Source organism: Bufo bufo, chromosome 9 (genome assembly GCF_905171765.1).
Source record: "Bufo bufo chromosome 9, aBufBuf1.1, whole genome shotgun sequence".
NCBI lineage: Eukaryota > Metazoa > Chordata > Amphibia > Anura > Bufonidae > Bufo > Bufo bufo.
In genome coordinates this window covers 153,450,973-153,478,348 of record NC_053397.1, presented here as the reverse complement: position 1 = coordinate 153,478,348, position 27,376 = coordinate 153,450,973, and the positions used below count along the sequence as shown (strand labels likewise).

At 44.2% G+C, this 27,376-nt stretch overlaps 1 protein-coding gene across 3 annotated transcripts in view; it reads left to right on the top strand.

Moving 5' to 3' along the window:
* The window catches only part of SREBF2 (sterol regulatory element binding transcription factor 2), a 94,002-nt gene that overhangs the window by 54,309 nt on the left and 12,317 nt on the right, over nucleotides 1-27,376 (top strand). For all 3 annotated transcript variants that reach the window (XM_040407345.1, XM_040407344.1, XM_040407346.1), the window contains exons 5-15: nucleotides 129-350; nucleotides 1,618-1,732; nucleotides 10,056-10,237; nucleotides 11,162-11,354; nucleotides 12,102-12,286; nucleotides 12,671-12,932; nucleotides 13,018-13,187; nucleotides 13,971-14,142; nucleotides 14,238-14,349; nucleotides 24,146-24,258; nucleotides 26,091-26,220. In XM_040407345.1, coding sequence (XP_040263279.1) covers nucleotides 129-350; nucleotides 1,618-1,732; nucleotides 10,056-10,237; nucleotides 11,162-11,354; nucleotides 12,102-12,286; nucleotides 12,671-12,932; nucleotides 13,018-13,187; nucleotides 13,971-14,142; nucleotides 14,238-14,349; nucleotides 24,146-24,258; nucleotides 26,091-26,220 — 1,856 coding nt within the window. The remainder of the gene's footprint in view (nucleotides 1-128; nucleotides 351-1,617; nucleotides 1,733-10,055; nucleotides 10,238-11,161; nucleotides 11,355-12,101; nucleotides 12,287-12,670; nucleotides 12,933-13,017; nucleotides 13,188-13,970; nucleotides 14,143-14,237; nucleotides 14,350-24,145; nucleotides 24,259-26,090; nucleotides 26,221-27,376) is intronic.

Genomic DNA, 27,376 nt, shown 5'->3' with positions numbered 1-27,376 from the left:
AAATCTGTCTGCGTTCTGTTACTTGACATAAATGTTAAGCCTGGGCCTGAATTGGGGAGTTTCTTATTTTCTTGCTGACTAGAAGTGGTACTCTAATAATTAGCTTACTTTCCATTTGCTTGTTGTAGACATTGGTTGGTGGCAGTGGGACTATTTTGACAACTATGCCAGTTATGATGGGCCAGGAAAAGATGGCTATAAAGCAGGTGCCTGGCACTTTAAAACAGCCAGAGGTGCCTAAGGAGGGCGAGAGGAGAACAACACATAACATCATTGAGAAAAGGTATCGCTCATCAATCAATGATAAAATCATCGAGCTAAAGGACTTGGTGATGGGAACTGATGCCAAGGTGAGTGTGGCTTATTTAGGGGTTTTTAAGATATTTTTATGCCAATAGTCAGTGACTAGTATTTGCCTTTATCATGAATTTAAGTCGCACCTTTGACTACTACACAAACATATATATGACGGCTTCCAGTACATGGGGTTTATCATATGTACCAACATCTCAGTTGGTAAAATCGGGTCATATAAACCCTGCCCCCAAGAGTGCCATGAACTCTCCTGGGAATGCTAATTTATGGGTGGGGTTTGTGTTAGCCCTGCCCATTTCCAGCCAAGGACAAATTTGCCGGCATTGTATCAGGAACAGTCCCGGCAAATTCGGGACAGTTGGCAAGTATAGGTTTATATGTATATGTTGTACATAATATAATGGTGTGTTTATTATTTATTAGATATTTATAATGTCATTGTGTTGTGCTTGCAGCTATAAAATTAGTGTAATCCCCGTGCACATGGTGCTATTCCTGTGTATTGAGTGGGGAAGATTAGTAAATAGCACACTAAAGATTTGGGGGGTCATTTGTTAAACTAAATATGCCTATATTAAGCGTATTTGTAGCGCAGATTGCGACGCAAAGGTCTTTGCACCGCAATCTGCGACTTTTCTCTGCTCATGCCTGGTCTAAAAAGGTGGGCATGGCCTAGGCGTGGAAGGGTACAGGCCAGCAGGCCCATCTCATTTACCATTTTCTACAGCTGTATTACAAAATGGTCAAAATGTAAAACAGATAGGAAGCTGTCTTACATTTAGAATCGGTGGTGGATGCGCTGAAGTTATGTAGAAGCCGGCGCCTCTATATAACTCCAGTGGATCCACCGCCAGCTCAGGGCCTTGTTAAAGGGGTTCTGCAGTTCAGCATCTGATCGGCGATGGTCCGACACCTGGGACCCCTGCCGATCAGCTGTTTGAGAAGGCAGCGGCAGTAGTGCCACGGCCTTCTCGCTGTTTACCGCAGGCCCAGTGACGTCACAAATAGTATCATTGGCCTGGGCCGGGCTAAGCTCTGTTCACTTGAATGCCATTGATACTAGTCGTGATGTCACTGGGCCTGCGGTAAATGGTGAGAAGGCCGCGGCACTACTGCCACCGCCTCTGCCTTCTCAAACAGCCGATTGGCAGGGGTCGGACTCCCGCCGATCAGATGCTGATGATGCCAGAGGATAGATCATCAGTTTAAAAAAAAGACTGGCATCTAAAATGCCAGTCTTAATAAATGTGCACCTTCGTGTCTTTGGTGATGCATGTTTTATTTAAATGTCTTCATTTTCAGATGCACAAGTCGGGGGTCTTGAAGAAAGCCATAGACTACATAAAATACTTGCAGCAAGCCAACCAGAAACTTCGACAGGAAAATATGGCTCTCAAACTGGCTAATCAGAAAAACAGTAAGTTGTATTACAAGGCTTTTTACCCCTTAGGGACCCATGACGTACCGGTACGTCATGTATACACTGCGTGCAGAATTATTAGGCAAATGAGTATTTTGACCACATCATCCTCTTTATGCATGTTGTCTTACTCCAAGCTGTATAGGCTCGAAAGCCTACTACCAATTAAGCATATTAGGTGATGTGCATCTCTGTAATGAGAAGGGGTGTGGTCTAATGACATCAACACCCTATATTAGGTGTGCATAATTATTAGGCAACTTCCTTTCCTTTGGCAAAATGGGTCAAAAGAAGGACTTGACAGGCTCAGAAAAGTCAAAAATAGTGAGATATCTTGCAGAGGGATGCAGCACTCCTAAAATTGCAAAGCTTCTGAAGCGTGATCATCGAACAATCAAGCGTTTCATTCAAAATAGTCAACAGGGTCGCAAGAAGCGTGTGGAAAAACCAAGGCGCAAAATAACTGCCCATGAACTGAGAAAAGTCAAGCGTGCAGCTGCCAAGATGCCACTTGCCACCAGTTTGGCAATATTTCAGAGCTGCAACATCACTGGAGTGCCCAAAAGCACAAGGTGTGCAATACTCAGAGACATGGCCAAGGTAAGAAAGGCTGAAAGACGACCACCACTGAACAAGACACACAAGCTGAAACGTCAAGACTGGGCCAAGAAATATCTCAAGACTGATTTTTCTAAGGTTTTATGGACTGATGAAATGAGAGTGAGTCTTGATGGGCCAGATGGATGGGCCCGTGGCTGGATTGGTAAAGGGCAGAGAGCTCCAGTCCGACTCAGACGCCAGCAAGGTGGAGGTGGAGTACTGGTTTGGGCTGGTATCATCAAAGATGAGCTTGTGGCACCTTTTCGGGTTGAGGATGGAGTCAAGCTCAACTCCCAGTCCTACTGCCAGTTTCTGGAAGACACCTTCTTCAAGCAGTGGTACAGGAAGAAGTCTGCATCCTTCAAGAAAAACATGATTTTCATGCAGGACAATGCTCCATCACACGCGTCCAAGTACTCCACAGCGTGGCTGGCAAGAAAGGGTATAAAAGAAGAAAATCTAATGACATGGCCTCCTTGTTCACCTGATCTGAACCCCATTGAGAACCTGTGGTCCATCATCAAATGTGAGATTTACAAGGAGGGAAAACAGTACACCTCTCTGAACAGTGTCTGGGAGGCTGTGGTTGCTGCTGCACGCAATGTTGATGGTGAACAGATCAAAACACTGACAGAATCCATGGATGGCAGGCTTTTGAGTGTCCTTGCAAAGAAAGGTGGCTATATTGGTCACTGATTTGTTTTTGTTTTGTTTTTGAATGTCAGAAATGTATATTTGTGAATGTTGAGATGTTATATTGGTTTCACTGGTAAAAATAAATAATTGAAATGGGTATATATTTGTTTTTTGTTAAGTTGTCTAATAATTATGCACAGTAATAGTCACCTGCACACACAGATATCCCCCTAAAATAGCTAAAACTAAAAACAAACTAAAAACTACTTCCAAAAATATTCAGCTTTGATATTAATGAGTTTTTTGAGTTCATTGAGAACATGGTTGTTGTTCAATAATAAAATTAATCCTCAAAAATACAACTTGCCTAATAATTCTGCACTCCCTGTAGTTCCGATCACCGGCGGGCGGTGATCGGAACCTGGTGCCTGCTCAAATGATTTAGCAGGCACCTTGGCTAAATGCGCGGGGGGGGGGTCCCGTGACCCCCCCGCGTCGGTGATCGCCGCAAACCGCAGGTCAATTCAGACCTGCGGTTTGCGGCTTTTTATTGTGCTGGAGGCGGTGCCATCAGGTCCCCATGGGGCTGTGGGGGGGACCTGATGGCATGGAAGGCAGCGCGATGTCTAAGGAAGGCATCGCGCTGCCTTCCGGTGACGAGCCTGTGAGATTCAGCCCCCTGGATCCCACAGGCCGGAAGCTGTATGAGTAATACACACAGTATTACTCATACAGCCAATGCATTCCAATACAGAAGTATTGGAATGCATTGTAAAGGATTAGACCCCCAAAAGTTCAAGTCCCAAAGTGGGACAAAAAATAAAGTGAAAAAAAAAGTAGAAAAAATAAAGTTTTCCCCCCAAAAAATTTAAAGTTTCTAGTAAAAATAAACAAAAACGTCATTTTCCCCAAATAAAGTAAAAAAAAATAGGGAAAAAAAAAAGTATACATGTTAGGTATCGCCGCGTCCGTATGGACCGGCTCTATAAACATATCACATGACCTAACCCCTCAGATGAACACCGTAAAAAATAAAAACTGTGCTAAATAAACCATTTTTTTGTCACCTTACATCACAAAAAGTACAACAGCAAGCGATCAAAAAGGCGTTTGCCCACCAAAATAGTACCATCAACCGTCACCTCATCCCGCAAAAAATGAGCCCCTACCTGAGACAATCGCCCAAAAAATAAAAACTATAGCTCAGAATATGGAGACACTAAAACATCATTTTTTTTTTGTTTTAAAAAAGCTGTTATTGTGTAAAACTTAAATAAAATAAAAAAGTATACATATTTGGTATCGCCGCGTTTGTATCGACCGGCTCTATAAAAATATCACATGACCTAACCCCTCAGGTGAACACCGTAAAAAATAAAAACTGTGCTAAATAAACAATTTTTTGTCACCTTACATCACAAAAAGTGTAATAGCAAGCGCTCAAAAAGTTACACGCACCCCAAAATAGTGCCAATAAAACCGTCATCTCATCCCGCAAAAATCATACCCTACCCAAGGTAATCGCCCAAAAACTGAAAAAACTATGGCTCTCGGACTATGGAAACACTAAAACATGATTTTTTTTGCTTCAAAAATGAAATCATTGTGTAAAACTTACATAAATAAAAAAAAAGTATACATATAAAAGTATACATATCCGTGACAACCTGGTCTATAACAATATCACATGATCTAACCTGTCAGATGAATCTTGTAAATAACAAAAATAAAAACGGTGCCAAAACAGCTATTTCTTGTTATCTTGCCTCACAAAAAGTGTAATATAGAGCAACCAAAAATCATATGTACCCTAAACTAGTACCAACAATACTGCCACCCTATCCCGTAGTTTCTAAAATGGGGCAATTTTTTTGGAGTTTCTACTCTACTCTAGGGGTGCATCAGGGGGGCTTCAAATGGGACATGGTGTCAAAAAAAACAGTCCTGCAAAATCTGCCTTCCAAAAACCGTATGGCATTTCTTTCCTTCTGCACCCTGCTGTGTGCCCGTACAGCTGTTTACAACCACATATGGGGTGTTTCTGTAAACTACAGAATCAGGGCCATAAATATTGAGTTTTGTTTGGCTGTTAACCCTTGCTTTGTAACTGGAAAAAAATTATTAAAATGGAAAATCTGCCCAAATTTTTTTTAATTGTATCTCTATTTTCCATTAATTCTTGTGGAACACCTAAAGGGTTAACAAAGTTTGTAAAATCAGTTTTGAATACCTTGAGGGGTTTAGTTTCTAGAATGGGGTCATTTTTGGGTGGTTTCTATTATGTAAGCCTCGCAAAGTGATTTTAGACCTGAACTGGTCCCTAAAAATTGGGTTTTTGAAAATCTCTGAAAAATTTCAAGATTTGCTTCTGTAACATCCCCCAAAAATACAATATCATTCCCAAAATGATCCAAACATGAAGTAGACATATGGGGGAATGTAAAGTAATAACTATTTTTGGAGGTATTACTATGTATTCTGGAAGTAGAGAAATTAAAACTTGGAAATTTGCAATTTTTTTTACAAATTTTTGGTAAATTTGGTATTTTTTTTATAAATAAAAATGAATTTTTTTACTTCATTTTACCAGTGTCATGAAGTACAATATGTGATGAAAAAACTATCTCAGAATGGCCTGGATAAGTCAAAGCGTTTTAAAGTTATCAGCACTTAAAGTGACACTGGTCAGATTTGCAAAAAATGGCCAAGTCCGTAAGGTGAAATAGGGCCGAGTCCTTAAGGGGTTAAGCATGTTATATGTCATGGAATATTTGTGACTGTAGGTTTTCACAGAAAGCCTTATTTTCTCCCAGCAGCATACACTGGGGAACACTGCGCTACACCTATACACATTGGACTTCTGTATGGCCAGACAGATCGCATTCAGCTGCAGCTTTAGGTCTAAGGGCCAGTGTTCATTTTCATAATTGCCCCCGTAAATATGGCAGCCGAACAGCTGACAAGCGAGCAGACATTTGTTTGTCTTTGATAGCATCGTATTTGCGGACATGAAAATGATCATTTGTCAGCAGCACATCTCCCTGTGTAATCAGGTTGTGGTGCTGATAATATGTAAAACTGTATGGGGCTGAAAGATCGTTCATCCCCATATGGTACAGTCATTATTACATTTAAAGGAAATCTGTCACCAGGATAATCGCTATTGCAGTAAAGCCACTTAGCACCTTATTTCTAGATGTGCCTTTCTTCCAGCAATATGAAAATGAGCCAGTAAGGTGCCCAGAGGAACGTCATTCTTGCAGGAAGAAGCCCAGGCACGCCTCCTGCCACAATGTGTCCACCCACCCCTCCTACATCACATTCAAGCCATGATAACTTTGCCCCCCTTTTCTCTGCTCCCAGCATGAGGGCGGGCTTGGGCACTAGCAGGAGGCATGTCTGGGCACCTTCCTGCAAGAGTGACGCCCCTCTGGGCACCTCACTGGCTCATTTGATTACCAAATAAACTGGATTTTCAGAAGATAGAAAACATCTATTGCTGAAACAAAGGCACATCTACAAATAAGGTACTAAGTGCTATTAGGCTATGGCTTTACTTCAATAGCAATTATCCTGGTGACAGATTTCCTTTAACCCTTAGGATACCGGAGGTTTTTTCAATTTTGCGTTTTAATTTTTCTTTCCTATTTTCCTTGAGCCATAACTTTTTTTATATTTCCAGTCACATAGCTGTATGAGGGCTTATTTTTTGCGGGACAGGTTGTACTTTCTAATGCCACCATTAATTATGGCATAAAATGTAGTGGGAAGAAAAAAAAATTCCGAATGGGATGGAATAAAAAAATTCCAAATGGGGTGTAATTGAAAAAAAAAACGCAATTCCTCCACTGTTTTACGGGTTTTGTTCCCACGGCGTTTCGTTTGCGGCAAAACTGTCCCATGCCCTTCATTCTCTGGGTCAGTACAATTACAACGATACCCCATATGTACAGTATGTCTAAATAGTGTAAAAATTTTTAAAAAATTGCGTAAGAGAAGCAATGAAAAAATGGCAAATCGGCCGTTTTGACCCTTTTTTCTGTTACGCCATTTGCCGTATTGGAATTTTAAAAATATTTCAATAGTATGGGCGTTTTTGGTCACGATGATACCCATGATGTTTGTTTATTTTTATATATATATATATATATATATATATACAACGAAAAATCAGGGCAGCACACCTGGTAGTGAATAGATGGGTGCCAGCGGTGGAAACACCATAACCAAGGTGTATGATATAAAAAAGAGAAGACACCGCCAGCACATCCGTAGGTGAAAAATGTGGATCTTTATTCACCCTTGCGACGTTTCAGTCCACTTGCTGGGACTATTATCAAGCAATGCATCATACAAAGTTGTGGATATTTATGTGGTCATAGCAAATTAACATACATAAGTGGCAGTTAAGAAAATATACAAGAAATGTGCAACAAAATATCTCATATACAAATGAGAAAAACATTATGCCTGGAAAACAATATAATCGATACAGATATTTGTATAAAAAACATCCAGGTATAGTGATATTTCAAAAAACATAGTATAATATACAAGTGACAATCAGCAAATTATAATAATCATCACCTGTGTAAGTGCAGGTGTAGACAGGGCCAGCAAGGAATCAGGTGAGCTCAATGGCAGGCGGATACACTATTGCGGTTAACACCGCATGGATACGGCGTCCCGGAACTAAAGCTGCGCATGTCCATAAGGTCACTCCAGGGATAATCACGTGATCCCCTGTGAAACATGGAACTGTGTCTGCGCATGTCCGTGAGGTCATCCTGGGAATGGGCACATGATCCCATACGGAGACGTCACCTGACACGCCGCATAGCAGTTTATTGTGATGAAACGTCAAGTGTTGATGCAAGCGTATTTCTATATGTATCAAAGGTATCGGCTATTAAATCAGGATGTGACACCCCGGGTAAAGTATCGGGTGACGTGCTATCTTACGATGCACTATCATCCGAGAGTTATGAGTAGAGGAGGAGGAGAACAGCGGCAGCCGTTATCCTCCCATCTCTCTCACTAAGCCGTGATGGTGAAGAACATCCAATGTAGCCATAAAGTAGCGCTCGCAAACCTATTTTAACAAAATCTAGTAAATATGCAGCTGTCACGGGAAACAGCAGTATGAAACAGCGTATGAAACAGCAGAGACCTGCCGGCCATGGCGCCCGCCGCAAGTGCGAGTGGGCGCCATATTTACACATGGCTCCAGCACTGTACTTGTACGGCGCTGGTAGCGAATGGGTTAAATGTGCTAAGTAAGCGCTGATCAGCATGCTGTAAATTGTTGATTGGCTCTTGTGTACGGGTAGATTATCTGACCATGTAAGGCTACTTTCACACTTGCGTTTGGTGCGGATCCGTCATGGATCTGCACAGACGGATCCGTTCAGATAATACAACCGTCTGCATCCGTTCAGAACGGATCCGTTTGTATTATCTGTAACGTAGCCAAGATGGATCCGTCTTGAACACTATTGAAAGTCAATGGAGGACGTATCCGTTTTCTATTGTGCTAAATTGAGTCATAGAAAACGGATCCGTCCCCATTGACTTACATTGTGTGTCAGAACGGATCTGTTTGGCTCAGTTTTGTCAGATGGACACCAAAACGCTGCAAGCAGAGTTTTGGTGTCTCCGCCTCAAAAGTGGAATGGAGACGGAACGGAGGCAAACTGATGCATTCTGAGTGGATCCTTTTCAATTCAGAATGCTTTAGGGCAAAACTGATCCGTTTGGACCGCTTGTGAGAGCCCTGAACGGATCTCGCAAACGGAAAGCCAAAACGCCTGTGTGAAAGTAGCCTTAGTGGACCCTTAAAGGGGTTCTCTGCTTTTGCTATATTGATGACCTATCCTCAATTGGACAGCTTTTTCCTATTCAAGGGAATATAACAGAGCTGTCCCATTGAGGTGAATGGGATGGCGGAGTTGGAACTACACCTGTTTGCTGCTGTGATGTCAACGGTGAACAGCTAAACAGAGAAGAGAACACTGAGCTTGTATGAGCGCTGCTTTCTCTTCAAACAGCTGAACCGCGGGGGTGCTGGCAGTCAGGCCCCTGCCGATCTGACATTGATGACCTATTATTAATATAGCAAAAGCGGAGAACCTCTTTAAGGCCCCTATACACTGGCAGACTCTGCAGCCAGTTATTTGGAATGAATCGGATTGCCTGCTTGTCAGATGAAGTGAGAGCTGCATTTACATGCAGCAATCACCTCTTTTGTATGGGGACAGGCAATTGTTGCTACGATCGCTCATCCCCATAGAGAATAATTGTTTCCGGGCAGCAGATTGCTTTTTACACAAGGCCATTTGCTGCTCAGAAATGATGATTTAGGTGTCCAAAGCAGTGGTGCTTTTTGCCAATGTATGTGCGTTCTCTTTAATCAAGTCATTGACGGGTTTTCCTAGGAATACTCCTTCCCATTCATTTTTTCAAGCATAATCCGTTGTATTTTAGGATGATCAAAGGGTAATCTAGTCCTGATAAGTGTTTTTACTGTCTTTTATTAGCTTTTTTGCACTGCTTGTCCGTAAATAACAGCTGAACAGATAAGTTATTGCTGGATAAGCTCATTCTAGTTGCATCTTGTCAGATAAGTTATTTTTCCTCTCATTAGCTTCTAACCAGGTTTTCTGCTTTGATAGCATTGTAAAAATACTTACACATGAGATACTTGTCGGATGAAGAGCTATCTCACCCGACCCACATACATGCGTTCTGAATAGGGAGAGGGTAGAAAGCTGCCAGACACCTCTCCCCTGATAAGAAAAGGATTGGACACATTGAAGTCCAAAATCTGGTTTTGGTTGATATACATGTAAAGTGTATGGTCAGCTATAAAGGAAATTGTCAGGCCTCAGTAAAGGTTTGCTTATTGGATTTTTGTTCCGTGATAAGTTAGACCTTTTTATATCGATAATGTTTTTCATAACTTGAAATATTCGCTCAATCAACATTTGATAAAAAGAAGTGCATATGCTGATGATAGAATCTACAGTTGAGGGAGACAAAAGCCAGAACTTTCCTATTTCCGTAAATCTCTATCGTTATTTTACAGAATATCTGAAGGGCATTGATTTGAGCAGTTTGGTGGACACCAGCATGGAAATGAAGATGGATGAATTCAACCAAAATATTCTAATGATGTCTCCTCCAGCATCGGATTCTGGATCTTCCCCTGTCTTCTCTCCTTATTCTGTGGATTCAGAGCCAGGGAGCCCCCTGCTAGACGACGAAAAGGTGAAATCCTTGTAGTGTATGTCAGTTGTCTGGTTGAGATGCTTTAAATTTATATTTGGGGTGTGTGAGATTTTAATTTTTTTTCAAAAAGAGACACTTCCAGGAAAATAATGACCTCCCCATCCATGAGTATATATGTCTCAGAACCCCGTAAGGAGAAAACTGTCAATCATTGCTGGGTAGGTGCACCCTGTGCAGGGTTCATGGTACAAGGAAAGACTTGCCTATCTGTAGAGGTGTCCTCTATTATTGTAATCCAGGCTGTGATGATAATGATGAAAAGTAGTCTATGCCAGGCAAGGAAGTGTGCACCTATTATTAGCCTTAGTGGTCAGTACAAAAACTGCAGAATGTTTGGATTTTAAAAAAAAATGTGTTTAACATAAAACTTTAAAGGGGTTATCCAATCCCTATAATGTCCGGGCCCCTCATACTGGTCATACTTACCCCGCTCCCCGGCACTCACGTTGCTTCTGATGCTGACATGGCCGTCGCTGCATCTCCCCGTTACGTGGATCAAAACACCCGGCGATGGGGGCAGCCAATAGCAGGCCACGGTGGGAACGAGCCTCCCCTTTCCTTGCCCTATGTTTTGATCTGCATGACTGGGAGATGCAGCGGCATTAAGGGGGACATTATAGGGGTTGGATAACCCCTTTAAACAACAGGTCATTTTTTTGATGATACATTCCCTTTAAGTTGTGCTCAGTGAGGGCAGCATTGAGGTTGTGATGAGTTCACTTTAACTTTCTTTCTGAAGATACTTGAACTTTAATATAGTTTTCAGTTTGGCCTTCGGTTTTATTCTCTACCCTTTTCTAAGGTTGGCTTAATGTGCCATGCATTGCCACTGTAGTTGATAATAACTGTGTGCGATCATCTATGAGTTATTGCCAACTTAAATAAGTTATATCTGTTTTGAAGGTGAAGGATGAGCCGGACTCACCAACAGGACTTGGGATGATGGATCGATCACGGATGCTTCTTTGCACTATGACATTCCTTTGCTTGACGTTTAACCCTCTGACGTCGTTACTGCACTCTGAAAATGTCCAACATTCAGACAGAACAATGCAGCATGGGACAACTAGAACTATGCTGGGGATTGACGTTTCAGGTACAGCGCGTCTCCTCTTCATGCACTCCGTGTGCTTTCTGTATCTGTATGTCTGTTCCGTAAATGATAGAGCATGTCCTATACTTGGCCACTAAATGCGGATGACGGACCCATTGAAGTCTATAAAGAAGCAAGAAAAGGGATGCAACACGGACGTCACACAGATGTCATCCTCATTTTGCGGACTGCAAAATACATATGGTTGTGTGAATGAGCGCAAAGGCTGAGCCTACAAAAATCCCTTTCATGAGACATTCAGAAGCCTCTTGATGATTTTTATGTGGCTTTATGCTTTAAATGTGGATGGTATTCAGCTCAATGGCTCACCTTCTGTGATGTCCATATGCCCTAAAAGTACATGTGAACGTCAGTTTTAAACCGTTATTTTACTTTTGCCAGGCCACCACGGGGACATGCTCCACCCCCCAATCAACTGTTACCAAGTAGCTCCAACAGTAGATCTACACAGCTCTGTCCATTTCATATTGCATGGAGATGGTTACTGTAGCATCGATCTACAATAACCAGCTCCGTCCACTACACAGTGGACGATGCTGTGCAGTTCTGGAGGAAAAGCTATCCTGAGGATAGGCTATCAATTGGAAATCCTGGAATATCCCTATAAGTTAATGTGCTCCTTTTCATTGGGTAAATAGTACATTAAAAGGGAACTAGAGTGGACACAGTTGTTCAGTGACCAATTATGTACTGTATGTTAATAATATCACATCTCTAATTGCAATGCAGGTCTTTCTGGGAGCTGGATTGACTGGCTTATCCCTACATTCATTCTTTGGCTGGTAAATGGGGTGATTGTTCTCAGTGTCTTCATGAAACTGTTGATCCATGGAGAGCCAGTGACCCGGTTACACTCGCGCTCCTCTGTCAAATTCTGGAGGCACCGCAAGCAGGCTGACCTGGATCTTGCTCGGGTAATTTATCTTCTCTCTTTTATTGGGTTATATATGCATACACTGCATAGATTAATGTATATTTACCACCAGTGAGATAAGAAACCAGACATCTATGGCTAATAGAGGCATGTTTCCGATCAGTTACTTTAATCATAGGTGTTGATCCGGAAGAAGGCAAAGCAACCTTATGAGGCAGCTGCCAATTGCCTGCAGTCATAAAGAAAACTTGGATCAGTGGCTATACTTTTCATTTGGAATATAATGTCTTCTGATGACTAACTATTACAACATGCTCTGATGGAGCTTTCCGTAGTCTCACAGCATCTATAGTAAAGAAGCTCCATCTGTAATGACCATCTGTGCGAGTGTGGAAATTCAAATTGTAATTCCTTTAACACATAGGGAGATTTTGGAGCAGCGGCAGTGAATTTACAGACTTGCTTGTGTGTATTGGGCCGATCGCTTCCTGCTTCCCGTTTCGACCTTGCATGCAGCCTATCCTGGAACGTTATCCGTTGTAGTCTCCAGAAGATAAGCCTGGTACGTTGGTTACTCAAACGTACCCCCGGCCACTATAAGAAAGCAGAATTCCAGGATGAAGCCACTACCAGCGCCCGAGATGCTGCCCTTGTGTATCACAAGTTGCACCAGCTACATTTGACAGGTATTCTCCTAGATACCCAATGAATTAACTTACAAATTAGACAACTCTTACTTTCATTATTGACCTTTCCATTTCTTGATTTTAGGAAAGCTGCCGTCAAGTTGGTGTTGTTCGGGCTTGAATCTCTCTCTATGTGCAGTAAACCTAGCTGAATGTGCTGGTGACAAGATCTCACCCACCTTACTAGCAGAAATCCACCTAACCACGGCTGTGCAGATGAAGATAACCTTCTCAGGGAGATTCTCTTTTCTGTCGGTAAGTTCAGCCAAACATCAGTGTTACTTCCATTGTTCATATTTACAGCAAATATGCTTTGGAATGGAAACAGTTTAAATCTATGCCCTTCCAAATCAGATTTTTTGCCATTTTGAGAGCCGGAGATGACGCTATCCATAAGAAGATGTATCATGTCTTATGATTCATTGATATAAATTGGTTCTGAGCACGTGATTTTCTTCTGACGTTCAGTGTTGGAGGAGCAAATAAATTAAACTTTGAAATCTTAAATCTTTGAAACTTTAGTTGATAGCAATTTATTTCTGTACCTTTTTATATAATAATGTTAAGTAGGCCACAAATGTGAAAAAGGGCATGTAGTGCACATGCCTACAATCGAGTATATGTGTTCATCAAAATGTATAAACCCACTTGCTAAAATCACAACAACCTCTTTCAAGTGGATCCCTACACTATTGGGTGCAGCATGGCGACTGCCAATGCTGCTGCAGGGATGGGGGCCCACCAACTAGACCAACAGCACTTAAACTAGAAGATAGGTGCGGGATCTAGTCTAATTATTATTTTATCTCCTTGCCCGCCATTGTCACACTTTTAACTTACAACCCCTTTAAACATGCAGTTCCTGCTTGCTCCTTACAATCTCATCAGGAAAGATTCAGTAAGGTTTATATTAAAGTGTGAGCACGCCGTTTTCTCATACATTGCATTATGGATTAATTTTCACCATCACTAAACAGTAAAAACTGAAATTATTGCATGGAAAATTATAGTGACTTTCATGTGACTTTATTATATTAGGCCTATTTCCTGGGGTATGCCCAAAGTAGCAGCTCCTCCAGTGACACAGATTCTGTACCTGAATCATTACGTTGGCTGCTGCACCCGGTGGGGAAACACTTCTTCATCAACTCTAATTGGACTGTGAAGACTGCATCAAAAGAGTCTATTTACAGCTCTTCCAGAAATCCAGGTAGGAGAGGGTTAACCACAGATTTTACACCTTTCCCTTATTATATTAAAAGTAAAGCATTATAAAACCACTCTATGTTCATGTTCCTCTTGCAGCTGACCCCATTGCTCAAATCCATCGGGCATTTTGTGAATCTTTGCTGGAGAAAGCGCTGTATGCTCTTGCCAAGCCAGAAGCCAGCAGAGTCTCGCTGGAAGAAGAAAACTGGTAGGAATCATTCAGTGGTCACTGCATTTTCAATAAACTTTGCATTCGGGCAGGACGATATGGCTTAAAAATAAAATGTTGGTAGCTTTTTCCCTATTTAAAGGGGTTCTGCACTTTCATTTAACTGATGATCTATCCTCTGGATAGATCATCAGCTTCTGATCGGCGGGGGTCCGACACCCGGGACCCCCGCCGATCAGCTGTTTGAGAAGGCAGCAGCGCTCCAGCAGGCCTTCTCACTGTTTACCGCCGGGCCGCCGGCCAACTGACGTCACGACTAGTATCAACTAGCGTGGGCGCGGCTAAGCTCCATTCAAGTGAACAGAGCTTAGCTGCGCCCACGCTAGTTGATACTAGTCCTTTAAGGAGGATTCCTTATTTTAATCCGTTTTCTTTTTTCCCCCTGCTTGACCTATTGCTCCATTAGAACAGGGGAACAGAAACCCAATTCTCTGGATTGATGGGGGTTACAGTGGTTGGAACTTTATACCCCTGGGATAACTTTAACCCCTAAAATACCTATTTCTCATCCGTATCATTGGGGGACACAGGCTTGACCATGGGTATAGCTGTTGCCGCTAGGAGGCGGACACTAAGCACAAAAAGTCTAAGCTGCCCCCCTTCAGCTATATCCTTCCTACAGGGACTAAGCCAAATCAGTTTTAGCTTAGTGTCTGTAGGAGGCAGACCTTCCTGCATTGCAAGTCTTCTGGTTTTTGTTCTTTTTTTGTTTTCCTTTTTTTCTAGCAGGAGTTTCAGGCAGTCCTAAAAACTGCCTGCACTCCCACCCAGGAGACTGGAGACCAGGGGGTCCCCCAAGCCCCCTGCTCCTTCCCATTCTCCAGAAGCAAAGAAGGACCAGAGGTTCAAAGCCTCTGTTTCCCGCCAGCATTCGGATCACCACGGCCGTCCACCGCAAGTCCCCTCTGTTCCGGTGTAGCATCCCTCCCCAAGGGGCTACACACCGAAGGTGGTGATCCGGCTGGAGCCAGGGGGGCAGAAGACGTGGCTGGTGGGCTGGCGCTGAGGGCCGGAGTCATTTTGGGGGCGGGGCATGGGTTCTCCCCGCTCCCACGCCGACATCTGGTATTTAAAGGCACCTGGCAGGACGCTGACAAGGATCTTCTGGTCTTGCTGCTTGAAGTGACACAGGATGGGTAAGAGTTGTTTGTCCCTTCTTACAGGGTCTAACCCAGGGCAGTTTCTAGGAAATTTTGCCAACAGGGCGAACAATACAAAAGCGCACCCCCTCACCCCCATTCACGTTTAAAGTCTCCACCAATCTCAGTTTGTTCACTTTCCTTTTGTTTCAGTTTGTTTCCAGAATGCGCACACATCTTCGACCAGGGGTGCACAGCCCCCTCTGCCACATAAAAAGACACCAGTATTAATAAATGGCACAGGGTAGAGGAGGTCTGTTACCGTTTTTGCATTAGGGACCAGGAAATTCAGCTTATACCTTTTGACTTTGGCTTGTTGTTTCTGCAGTCCACCCTGAACCTTTATAGCAAATAACCTCCCTATATAGTTGCCCCTTTTAACACTGCCACCCTGTAGAATCCACCAATACCATGCCCAGTGCTGCCCCATGTGCCTACATTAGTTTACTTTAAAACTGCTGAGAACATGATAAAATAGTAAAAGTAGTGAAGCTTTTTTGATCCCACCGCTCACTTCTCAATCATTGGCTGCAGTGGTCTCATGTCTCAGTGGAGGGGGACATAGAAGTACATACACCAGTTAAGACACGGGAAGTAGTGGAAGGAGTGCGGCAGGGATCAGAGATGTATCACTACTTTATTATCACATTCAAATCAGTTTTAGAAAATGAATTTTACATGGCTGGATAAACCCTTCTTAACACAGAGCCCACATAAGATCCCCAAATTAATGATGCAGATCTCAAGATGTATCCAGATTCCAGATCAGCCCCCAAATTCATACAGACCCCAGATTAGACCCCAAGTCAGCCCCAAATCCATTCAGACCCCATAACAACCCCCAAATTCCTACAGATCAGCCAACAAATTTATACAGGCCTAAAATTTATTCAGACCCCTGTTGCCCCCTATAACCTCCACCTCACTCTTAAGTACATTAAATGCAGCCATCAGACTAGAAAAAAATAAAAATAAATTATATATATATATACATATACAGTCCTTTGCCATTTTTCAAGTGGTCTTAAACTTTTGATCAGGACTGTATATGGTGTATACTCCCCTCTCTGCTTCTCCTCCAGACGCCATCGCTCTTGGTTTAGCGCTGTGTCCTGGCGCCAGTGCTGCACTATGTCCTGACATCACACAGCGCCAGGTCTTAGTGTGCACCTATGTGCAATACGTCCTGGAACTGTACGCTGCCAAAGCATAGTGCAGCACTAGTGCCGCCACAGTATCTCCCCTCATACACTGAGCACCCCCATCCTCCACAGCATCTCCCCTCATACACTGAGCACCCCCATCCTCCACAACAACTCCCCTCATACACCTTGCACCCCCATCCTCCACAGTATGTTCCCTCATACACTGAGCACTTCCATCCTCCACAGCATCTCCCCACATACACTGAGCACCCCCATCCTCCACAGCATCTCCCATCATACACTGAACACCCCCATTCTCCACAGCCAGAACATCCTCTCCCAAAAGGGTGTCTGTCTCCCGTTTCCTCGGCCTCTCCTCCTCATACTAGAGTCTCACTCCGACGTGTCCTAAGTGGAAGAGGCATGTTCTGAGGAGGGGTGTCAGATGAGGATGTTGTCTCGCCGGAGGGTCAGTCGTCCAAACTATCCTCCATAGTGAACAATCTTATTACAGCGGTTATCGAGATGTTGCAGGTTGAGGATCCCCCACTGTAGTCTGCCAGCTCCGGTTTTTCTTTTAGAAGGTCCCGTCGCTCGCACAAAGTAAGTGTTACCCCCAACCACCAGGAGTTTGATTCCTCTTTCCAAGGAGTGGAATTTTCCTGATGGATGTTTTGCTTTGCCAAAACATTTAAACGTCCTTTATTCATTTTCGGTAGATTTGACTAAGAAATAGTAGTCCTCACCTATAGTGGAACCGCCAGTTTCCCCTCTGGCTAAACTTACTACCTTGCCAATGGCCGATGGGGCTTCTTTCTCTGATATTACTTCAACACTACTGCCTATACGGCTGCTAACCACTCTTGTCCCAGACTAATAAAACATAACTTTTACTTAATCATGTTAAAACACGAGTGAAAAAATAAATTGTGAGCTACCTTAAAAACAGCTACCTTAAAAAAGTGGATTAAAAACACTGAGCACATGAGAATTGCTGTATATTAAGGGTCACTAAAGTGTATGGATTGGCGGGAGTGCACTAGCACCGCTCAACCATACACCAAAAACCCTGCTGTATAAACAGATTCCAACTGTGTCTGATATCTACTTGGCCCCCATATCTGGGGTATGAACACCAAGATTCAGCAGGCCTAATGGCAGCATTCATTAGTGTATCAGGCACACAAATCACTGCAAAAACTCAATGTGGTCAGCAAATTAAAACCTAGATTCCGCCCCCCAACATGTTTCGCCAGCTACTCTGGCTTCATCAGGGGTATCGGGCAGACTTGAATACCTACCGCTGGTGGAGGAATTTAACCTCTCATCTATCATTTCCTGTGGGACGAAGCACCAATCCAAAACAAGTTTGGATCAGGCTGGTTAATTCTAACCTATCATTGCTACTAATGTTGCAATGACAGGTTTGTGGCGTCACTTATGGGGGAAGGTCCAGGATGACCCGATGCGCAGTGGGAACAGCCGCACACACTTACCCTTCATACGGGCCCGAGGTATCCTAGTGCGCATGCGTTGGGACTTAGATGACAACAGCCTACTGATGCAGTGCCGATCGCCGCCAATGCTTGTCCTAGGTTCGCGCTTTCTAACATTCTGCGCATGCGCCGGCACTTAGACAGATGCGCATGCGCAGAATGTTAGAAAGCGCGAACCTAGGACAAGCATTGGCGGCGATCGGCACTGCATCAGTAGGCTGCTGTCATCTAAGTCCCAACGCATGCGCACTAGGATACCTCGGGCCCGTATGAAGGGTAAGTGTGTGCGGCTGTTCCCACTGCGCATCGGGTCATCCTGGACCTTCCCCCATAAGTGACGCCACAAACCTGTCATTGCAACATTAGTAGCAATGATAGGTTAGAATTAACCAGCCTGATCCAAACTTGTTTTGGATTGGTGCTTCGTCCCACAGGAAATGATAGATGAGAGGTTAAATTCCTCCACCAGCGGTAGGTATTCATGTCTGCCCGATACCCCTGATGAAGCCAGAGTAGCTGGCGAAACATGTTGGGGGGCGGAATCTAGGTTTTAATTTGCTGACCACATTGAGTTTTTGCAGTGATTTGTGTGCCTGATACACTAATGAATGCTGCCATTAGGCCTGCTGAATCTTGGTGTTCATACCCCAGATATGGGGGCCAAGTAGATATCAGACACAGTTGGAATCTGTTTATACAGCAGGGTTTTTGGTGTATGGTTGAGCGGTGCTAGTGCACTCCCGCCAATCCATACACTTTAGTGACCCTTAATATACAGCAATTCTCATGTGCTCAGTGTTTTTAATCCTATAGGTAGCTCACAATTTATTTTTTCACTCGTGTTTTAACATGATTAAGTAAAAGTTATGTTTTATTAGTCTGGGACAAGAGTGGTTAGCAGCCGTATAGGCAGTAGTGTTGAAGTAATAAATTAACCCTTCCCAGATAGGATCCTTTATAAGTAGTTCTCTGATATTAGAGATAAGAAACTGGAAGCATTTGCAAAATCTTCCTTTGCAGCCGGTATTTGCCTCTACATGGGTGAGCAAAGCTATGGGGGAGTGGGCAAGTAATTTACGTGAGGGTCTCGACTCGGGAGTCCCCTCGGGGAACTTGCAGATATGGCCCTGCAGCTCTCATGCTAGTGCGTATATTTGTGAAGCATCTTTAGACGTGGCCAGGCTTATGGCTCGCTCGTCAGCCCTGTTGGCTATTCTCCGTACCCTATGGCTCTCCTGCTGGGCGGCAGATAATGCTTCAAAGCGGACCCTGACGGCCCTCCCCGTTACCGGCAGCAGGCTTTTTGGTAAGCGCCTGGATGAGATCATTTTGGACGCTACAGGTGGTAAGAGCACACATTTACCACAGAACAGGGGGCGGTCTATTAAGTCAAAAAAGCGGAAGCCTTTTTTTCGCCCCTTTTGGAGATTTTCCAGCCCCAAGAGGGCGTCCAACAAGTCGGCCACGGATTAGAAGCGCAAACCTTCCTTCAAGCCTCGCCCTTCCTGGCGTTCCCCATCAGCAGGACTCAAATCCTATAACCCCAAGAACTCTGCTGCATGAAGGGTGGCTCCCGGCGCCCTCTGTTCTGGTGGGCGGCCGGCTTCATTTGTTTCAGCATGTCTCACTGGCTCACGTCTCGGATGCGTGGGTAAGGGAGGTCATTGCAGGGGGCTACAAGCTGGAATTCAAGTCCCTCCCTCTGACCCGTTTTTTTCAGTCGTCACCCTCGACCTCTCCCTCAGCCGCAAATTCCTTTTTTCAGGCGATTCGCACGCTGCTGCGGCAGGGTGTGATTGTTCCGGTTCCTGTGCAAGACTGTTTTCGGGAGTTTTACTCCACTCTCTTTGCGATTCCCAAAAAAGAGGGGATGGTCTGTCCCGTTCTGGACCTCAAGGCACTCAACTGTTTCCTTTGCGTTCGCAGTTTCCGGATGGAGTCCCTGAGATCGGTTATTGCGTCCATGGAACCGGGGTAGTACCTGTCCTCGATGGACATCAAGGATGCTTATCTTTACGTGCCCATCTACGTCAGTCATCAGAGATTTCTCCGGTTCGCAGTGGGTCCATTTCACTTCGAGTTTGTAGCCTTCCCATTCGGCCTGGCGAAGACTCCCAGGGTCTCTACGAAGATTCTGGCGGCAGTCATGGCCCTGCTCCATGCCAGGGGGATCGTGGCGATCCCTTACTTAGACGACATCCTGGTGAAGAGTCCTTCATTCCGGGTGATGGCGGACAGCCTGAGCATAGTTCTGGACACCCTGGAACGCTTCGGATGGATCCTGAACAGGCAGAAGTCCTGTCTTTATCCATCGCGGCAGCTGACTTATCTGGGCGTGGTGCTTGACACATTTCAGGCTAAGGTGTTCTTGCCTCCGGAGAAGCTATCCACTTTCCGTCTTCAGATTATCCCATTCCCATTCGTCGCTGCATGTGGGCTCTGGGTCACATGGTCTCTGCCTTCGAAGCAGTTCCCTATGCTCAGTTCCATACCAGAACGCTTCAGTTAGCCAGCTGGTACCTTTTCCCAGCCTCCCTGGATCGGCTCATGCGTCTCTCTGCCCCAACCCTCAGATGGTGGTTGGTCTCTCCAATGTTGACGTCGGGCCACTCGTTCCTTCCTCTCCGGTGGACGGTGTTAACAACGATTGCAAGCCCAGGGGTTGGGGGGTAGTGTTGGAAAATCTCTCTGTTCAAGGAGTATGGTTACGCGAGGAACGCTCCCTTCCAATCAATGTTCTGGAGTTAAGGGCGATTCGTCTCTCTCTGCGGCATTGGGCCGACCATCTCGGGCGTCGTCTGGTTTGTGTTCAGTCCGACAACTCCACAGCGGTGGCGTATCTCAATTTTAGTTGGTGCAAGCGGCATCAGCTGCCTCCCGTTCGGTTCTCTTTGCTCCGGCTCTTATCTTTCCTGCAGTCTGGCATGGACTTGGGGGTGGCTCTCAGCTCCCTCAAAGGGCAAGTTTCAGCTCTCTCCATTCTTTTTCAGCGGAATTTGGCTTCGCTTTCGGCGGTTCTGACTTTTCTGCAGGGGGTTGCGCATGCTGCTCCCCCTTTTCCATCTATTAGTGTCCGCCTCCTAGCGGCAACAGCTATAACCATGGTCAAGCCTGTGTCCCCCAATGAACGGAAGAGAAACAGATTTTACGGTAAGTACAAAAATCTAATTCTTTTTTATTATTCTGTCAATGTAGCCACATGAGGGCTTGTCTTTTGCAAAACAGAAGGGAATTTTTTTATTTTATGTTTTACACCATTTTAACTTAAATATAACTTACTTTTTTAAGGTGGTAAAGGGGAAAAAAAAGCAACTCTCTTTTTGTACTTAAAATTTACATTGTTCACCGTGCAGCATATCTAGCATGTTGCTTTTATGCTATAGGTCAGTACAATTACGTAGATACCAAATATGTATAGTTTTCTTTTTCTTTTTTTCTTTTTTCTTTTTATTTTGCACAATAATAGCATGTCTTATCCAAACATATGGGACTTATTGATTAGCATTATTTTTGGGGGGTAAATGTGGGGGAAGAAAAGCTTTTTAGTTTGTTTTTTTTTGCGTTTTATTTTTTTTGTGTTTACTAGGCAATTTATATGTGGGCTTAACCCTTGCTCTTGTTGCACCCAGGCTCCACTCCTTTCTGTGTCCATCCCCTCCATGGCTGCTTTGATTGACAGGGAGGGACTGGTTACAGAAAGGAGTTGAGCTTGGGTGCAAAAAGAGCAATGGTGAGGCCCTCATTGCCCCAAAGGCGGAATTTGCACATTAAGAAAAAAGTATAACTCTGCAACGGAGCCTCTGATCAACAAATGAGAAACAGTGTTTTAATCAGATGAACTACAGCTATGTGTTTGTGCAAGCAGCTGGATAGGGCGGTAGGTGTGGGATTCCCTTTAAATGCCTCTTTCTCCGCTTTATGAGCCACTTTTCTGCTTGCCTCCTGCACTGATTATTCATAGCTAAAATCCATCCTCAGAAATTTTTATATGTGCTTGGTAATATATTAAAGGGCCTTTCCACCCTTTAGTTATTGATAACCTATCCTCGGGATAGGTTATGTATAAGAGATTGGTTGGGCTGTTTTCAGCAGCCAAGTGATTGGGAGCTGAGCTGCAGTGCATTGACATGACTACTTGGAGGAAACCTCCCTAAACTTGCATCTTTTTGTTAAATATCTCTTATTTATGAAAATAAAATTAAAATTGAGTTGCTCTTTAAATCATCTCTTTCTTAATAGAAAGACACTTTAAACAAGAAGCCCATAAAGCAGGGGTGGGGAACCTCCGGCCCGAGGGCCGTATGCGGCCCACGGTATCCTTTCATGTGGCCCACGGCCCCCTGCCAGAACATAATGTGAAAATGCTTATGACCCCTTCCATTATGGAAGCGGTCATTAGCATACGGGAGGCACAGGAAGGTGAGAACAGCACTGCACTGGCTGTCCTCACCTTCCCTGGTCTTCTTTCAGCCCCACACTGTGTCCTGACACATCCAGCGTCAGGACGCAGTGCACGTAGACGTGCACTATGACCTGACGCTGTGCGGTGTGAGGTGACAATATAGTGCGGCAGGAAGAAGAACAGGGAGGGTAAGTGAATCTGCCAAGAGGCAGCGCCGTACGGAGCTGGAGAGGTAAGTTTATTTGTTTATCTTAAATACAGTATCTGATCTGATGTCTGATTGGGGCTGATCTGAGGCTAAAGGAGGGTGGGGAGGGTCTGATGGGGGTCTGATCTGAGGCTTGGGAGGGTCTGATCTGAGGCTGGGGGTGTCTGATCTGAGGCTGGGGTTTGATAGGGGTCTGATCTGAGACTAGGGGGGCTGATGGGGGCTGATCTGAGGCTGGGGAGGGTCTGATGGGGGCTGATCTGAGGCTAGGGAGGGTATTATGAAGGTCTGATCTGAGGCTGGGGGGTCTTATAGGGGCTGATCTGACCCTGGGGGGTCTGATGGGGGCTGATCTGAGGCTGGGCGTCTGATCCGGGTCTGGTCTGAGGCTGGGGGTCTGATGGGAGTCTGATCTGAAGCTAGGAAGGGTCTGATTGGGGTCTAATCTGAGGCTTAGAGGTCTGATGGGAGTCTGATCTGAGGCTGATGTAGGCCTGGGGGGTCTGATAGGAGGCTGATTTCAGGCTGATGGAGGTGGGGGCAGATATTTTGCTGAGAAAGGGACAAAGGCAGGGACAGTTGCGAAGAAAGAGGCAGGGAGAGTGAAAGCTGGGTGAACCCCTCTCTGGACCCCCTGGGTTTAGCTTCCTGCCATTAATGTCAAATAAGTAACATTCTGAACTTAAAAATTAGACTGCTATGTGTGGTCAATATGGCGCCTGTATTGTATGTAATATACTGTATATATATATATATATACTGCAGGCGCTATTTTGTGCTGCAAAAATACAGCCCTCTAGATTATTTTAGTTGAAGTGCAATTTCTGTAACTTATCCCTAAGTCAATTATATGTTTGACCAAATACAGCAGTAAAATTTTTTTATTGAGAATTTTGTATGGCCCCCGAATGATGTTACAAATATCCAAATGGCCCTTGGCAGCAAAATGGTTCCCCACCGCTGCCATAAAGAATGAATCTAGTTGGTATCAAGTGCCCCTAGAGCAGGAATTGGCAACCTCTGGCACCCCAGCTGTTCAGAAACTACAATTCCCATAATGCTTTATTCACTTTTAAGCGATAACTCCCATAGAACAGCTGAGCATGTTTGCATGCTGGGAGTTGTAGTTTCACAGCAGCTGGAGTGCCAAAGGTTGCTGATCCCTGCCCCTAGAGGATCTGTACACTGCGTCTTCTTGAATATTTTCCAAATGTTATTTTTACACATGATATACACCCTAAAACTCTGGCTGTGTGAACTGTATAGCAAACCCTAAACTTTTATAGACATAATAGAGAATTAAAATGGGATCCACCTCCTTGTTTTCTTCAGTTTTATAAAGACTTAAGTTTGTTTTACATGTAACATGTTTTGTTGTTTTGCAGCGAGTTTTCCAAAGCTCAAGAGTATCTGAAACTTTTAAATGTCTTTGCGGATTCTGTAAGCGGGGTCAGTTCCCTCCCCATTGGGGGTTCATCCTGCATGTTGACCTCTACTAGTAAGTAAAAGTAGACATGTTAAATACGTTTTGTCTACTTCGTATTTTCACTACTCTTTTCCATTGACAAAAGCCACACTCCAGTATTTTATTTTTACATTTTGGCTTTTCAACAAAAATCCTTTATTCCTGCATGAGATATTATGAATCAGTACTAGTATAATGTATCAGATTTTTTTTTGATGTTCTCAGTGCACAGTTACATAAGAGAAAAATAAGTTGTTAAAGGGGTTTCCCGATCCAGAGCATAAGTGATAAATATGTGATCACCTGGGGTTAGACAACTGGGACCCCCACCTGCATGCTTTACCACCTCTCCAATCAAATCTGGCTATCACTGTTAGTCCCATAGAAGTCAAAGGAGCCTGTGTAAATAGTGGGGGTCCCTCTAGTGATCATTCATTTCACCCTTGTCCTGTACAGTTTTCTGCGATTAAACCTGCTAATCTGTAGAAAAAGGCATAGATCAGACATTCACATGCCATGCATTCATCTATTGCTTCTCTGCATAATTTACGAACATCCCCATGGAAGCACTTTGTATAAATTTTTATCAAAATGCATAGGCCCACTCACCACGTTGAGGTGGCCTCTTATGAGTGGATCCCTATTCTGCTTTGGTGCAGCTCTTCATGGTGGCGACCGCTGCCACAAAACAGAATCTGCTGGTTGCGAGACCCAGGAGCCCGACCACATCCCTGCTATCAGGCTAAGCCCCCACTGCACTGGGCCCCACCAACCCACAGGCTCAGCGTCACATCAGCCACCATGCAGCACCGCACAATATGAACAACAGATCTCAAAAGCTCACCTCTCTATGTGGTCCCATAAACCTAAACTGAGACGGAGATGGACACTTATGCAGTCTCCGGGATTAGGGCCCATTTACACGACTGTATGATTGCCATGCCGTGTTGCGGACAGCAAAACATGAGCACCGGCCATGTGAACTCATCGCGAATGTGGACCCATTGACTTGAATGGGTCCACGATCCGCAAGATATGGCAAAAGATAGGACATGTCCTATTTTTTGCGGTGCAGAGGCACTGAATGGAAACACTTGGAAGCCTTTCCGTGAGCTTTTGCATCTCTGCCTCTGCACCGCAAAAGATAGGACATATTCTATCTTTTGCCGTATCATTTGAATCGCGGACCTATTGAAGTCAATGGGTCCGCATCTGTGATGCGGAGTTCACATGTCCAGTGTCCGTATTTTGTGGTCCGCAACACGGGGACGGCGACCATATGATCGTGTGAATGGGCCCTTACTGTTATGCTCTTCAGTTTTAATCACCTGTTTCACTTACTCTTGATTAATGTAGTTTATATTATGGAATCTCTTATCTACTGTGCTCTGATATATTTTGTATGCATCTGTCACTATTTGCAATGCTCAGGTGAATTGTTTTGAATGTGATGTATTGTAATCTAGTTGTATTCTATTTAATGCTATTTAAAGGGGTTTGCAAGAATTTAATACTGATGACCTATCCTCTGGATAGGTCATCAGTATCTGATCAGTGGGGGTCTGACACCCGCTGATCAGCAGTTTGAGAAGGCAGCGGCCCTCCTGTGAGTGCGGCAGCCTTCTCCATGCTCACCAATTAGAGGATAGGTCATCAGTATTAAAATCTCGGAAAACCCGTTTAATGATGATCTATGAGCTTATTTATATGAACAAGCACAGCTTTACTTTGCCTAAAAACGGCTCCATAGAGGAGCTGTAATGTTGCCTTGTAACAATGGGTGAATAAATCCTCTTTCATTCTCTTGTGTATACAATGAATTATAATAATTATAATGAATGAATTATAATAATTTATCATTTTAGGTACAGATCCCATCTGTCGCTGGTGGCACTCTGTGGCCTCAATGGCTGTTGGCTGGCTACAGGGCGATGATACTTTAGAGAAATCCCATTATTTGGATGTAGAGCGGATACCTAAGATGCTAGATACTGAGTAAGTCTTTCAGTAATAACTACTTAAAGGGGTTGTCCAGGTTCACAGCTGAACCCATACATATCCCCATTTTCACCCCTACGGCCCCCCTAATATGAGCATTTCATGCTCCCTTGCCCTGCTCTGGATCGCGCAGGGCAAGGGCTTTTTTGTTTATATTATTACACTGCTAGGTGGAGGCTTCTGCCTAGCAGCATTGCTGGTGACGTCACTGGCTCTGATAAGCCGGCTTTATCGCTGCCCTAGCCGTTTTACAGGCTAGGGCAGCGCTAAAACCCATCCATTAGTGCCGGTGATATCACCGGGCTCACTACTAGATGGGGGCAAGGAACGTCACCGGATCTCCAAAAAATGCCTTTGCTCTGAGCGATACAGCACAGGGCAAGGGAGGGCATCGGAGCATGAAATGCTCTGATGCTCATATCAGGGGGGCTGCCTGGGTGAAAATGGGGATAAGTCCGGGTTCAACTCTGAACCCGGATAACCCCTTTAACTTATGCTGTTAACAATAGCATGTATATTAGTGTTTACATATAATCGGAGTAAATTCACGTTACCTAGTATGTGCCGATTTTTTTTTTTTTTTTTTTTAACCCGTACATTTTTAAAATCTCCACTACATGGTGCAGAAAATTTCTGTACAGATTTGCAGCCTGTCAGTTAGTTATATTGCTGATGCAGCGTAGGCCTTCGGACAGCTAAATGCCAGTCATTGATCTATTGCTTCTCAGCATAATTTACAAACATCTCCATGGAGGCACTAATACATTTTGATCAAAATGCATAGGCCCACTCACCACGTCAAAGTGGCCTCTTATGAGTGGGTCCCTGTTCTGATTTGGTGCAGAATAAACTGCAATTCAGGGTCCGCGCTTGAACTTCATCAGTAAGGAACAGTTCACACACAGCTGACGATTTTCACACTTCCACATGACGATTTTATCTCGATTCAAAACAATTCCAGCTCCTCGGTCTCAACATCCACCAGCAATCACAGCTCTTTTATCCTTTAAAAGGAACACGACATAGTACAATACCCACGGGTTATTGAAACACTACGTATTTTATTTTACTTACAAGATCGACACTTGTTCACATCACATATAAAATCAATTTGCCCCTGATTTGGTACAGCTCCACATGGTGGCGACCGCTG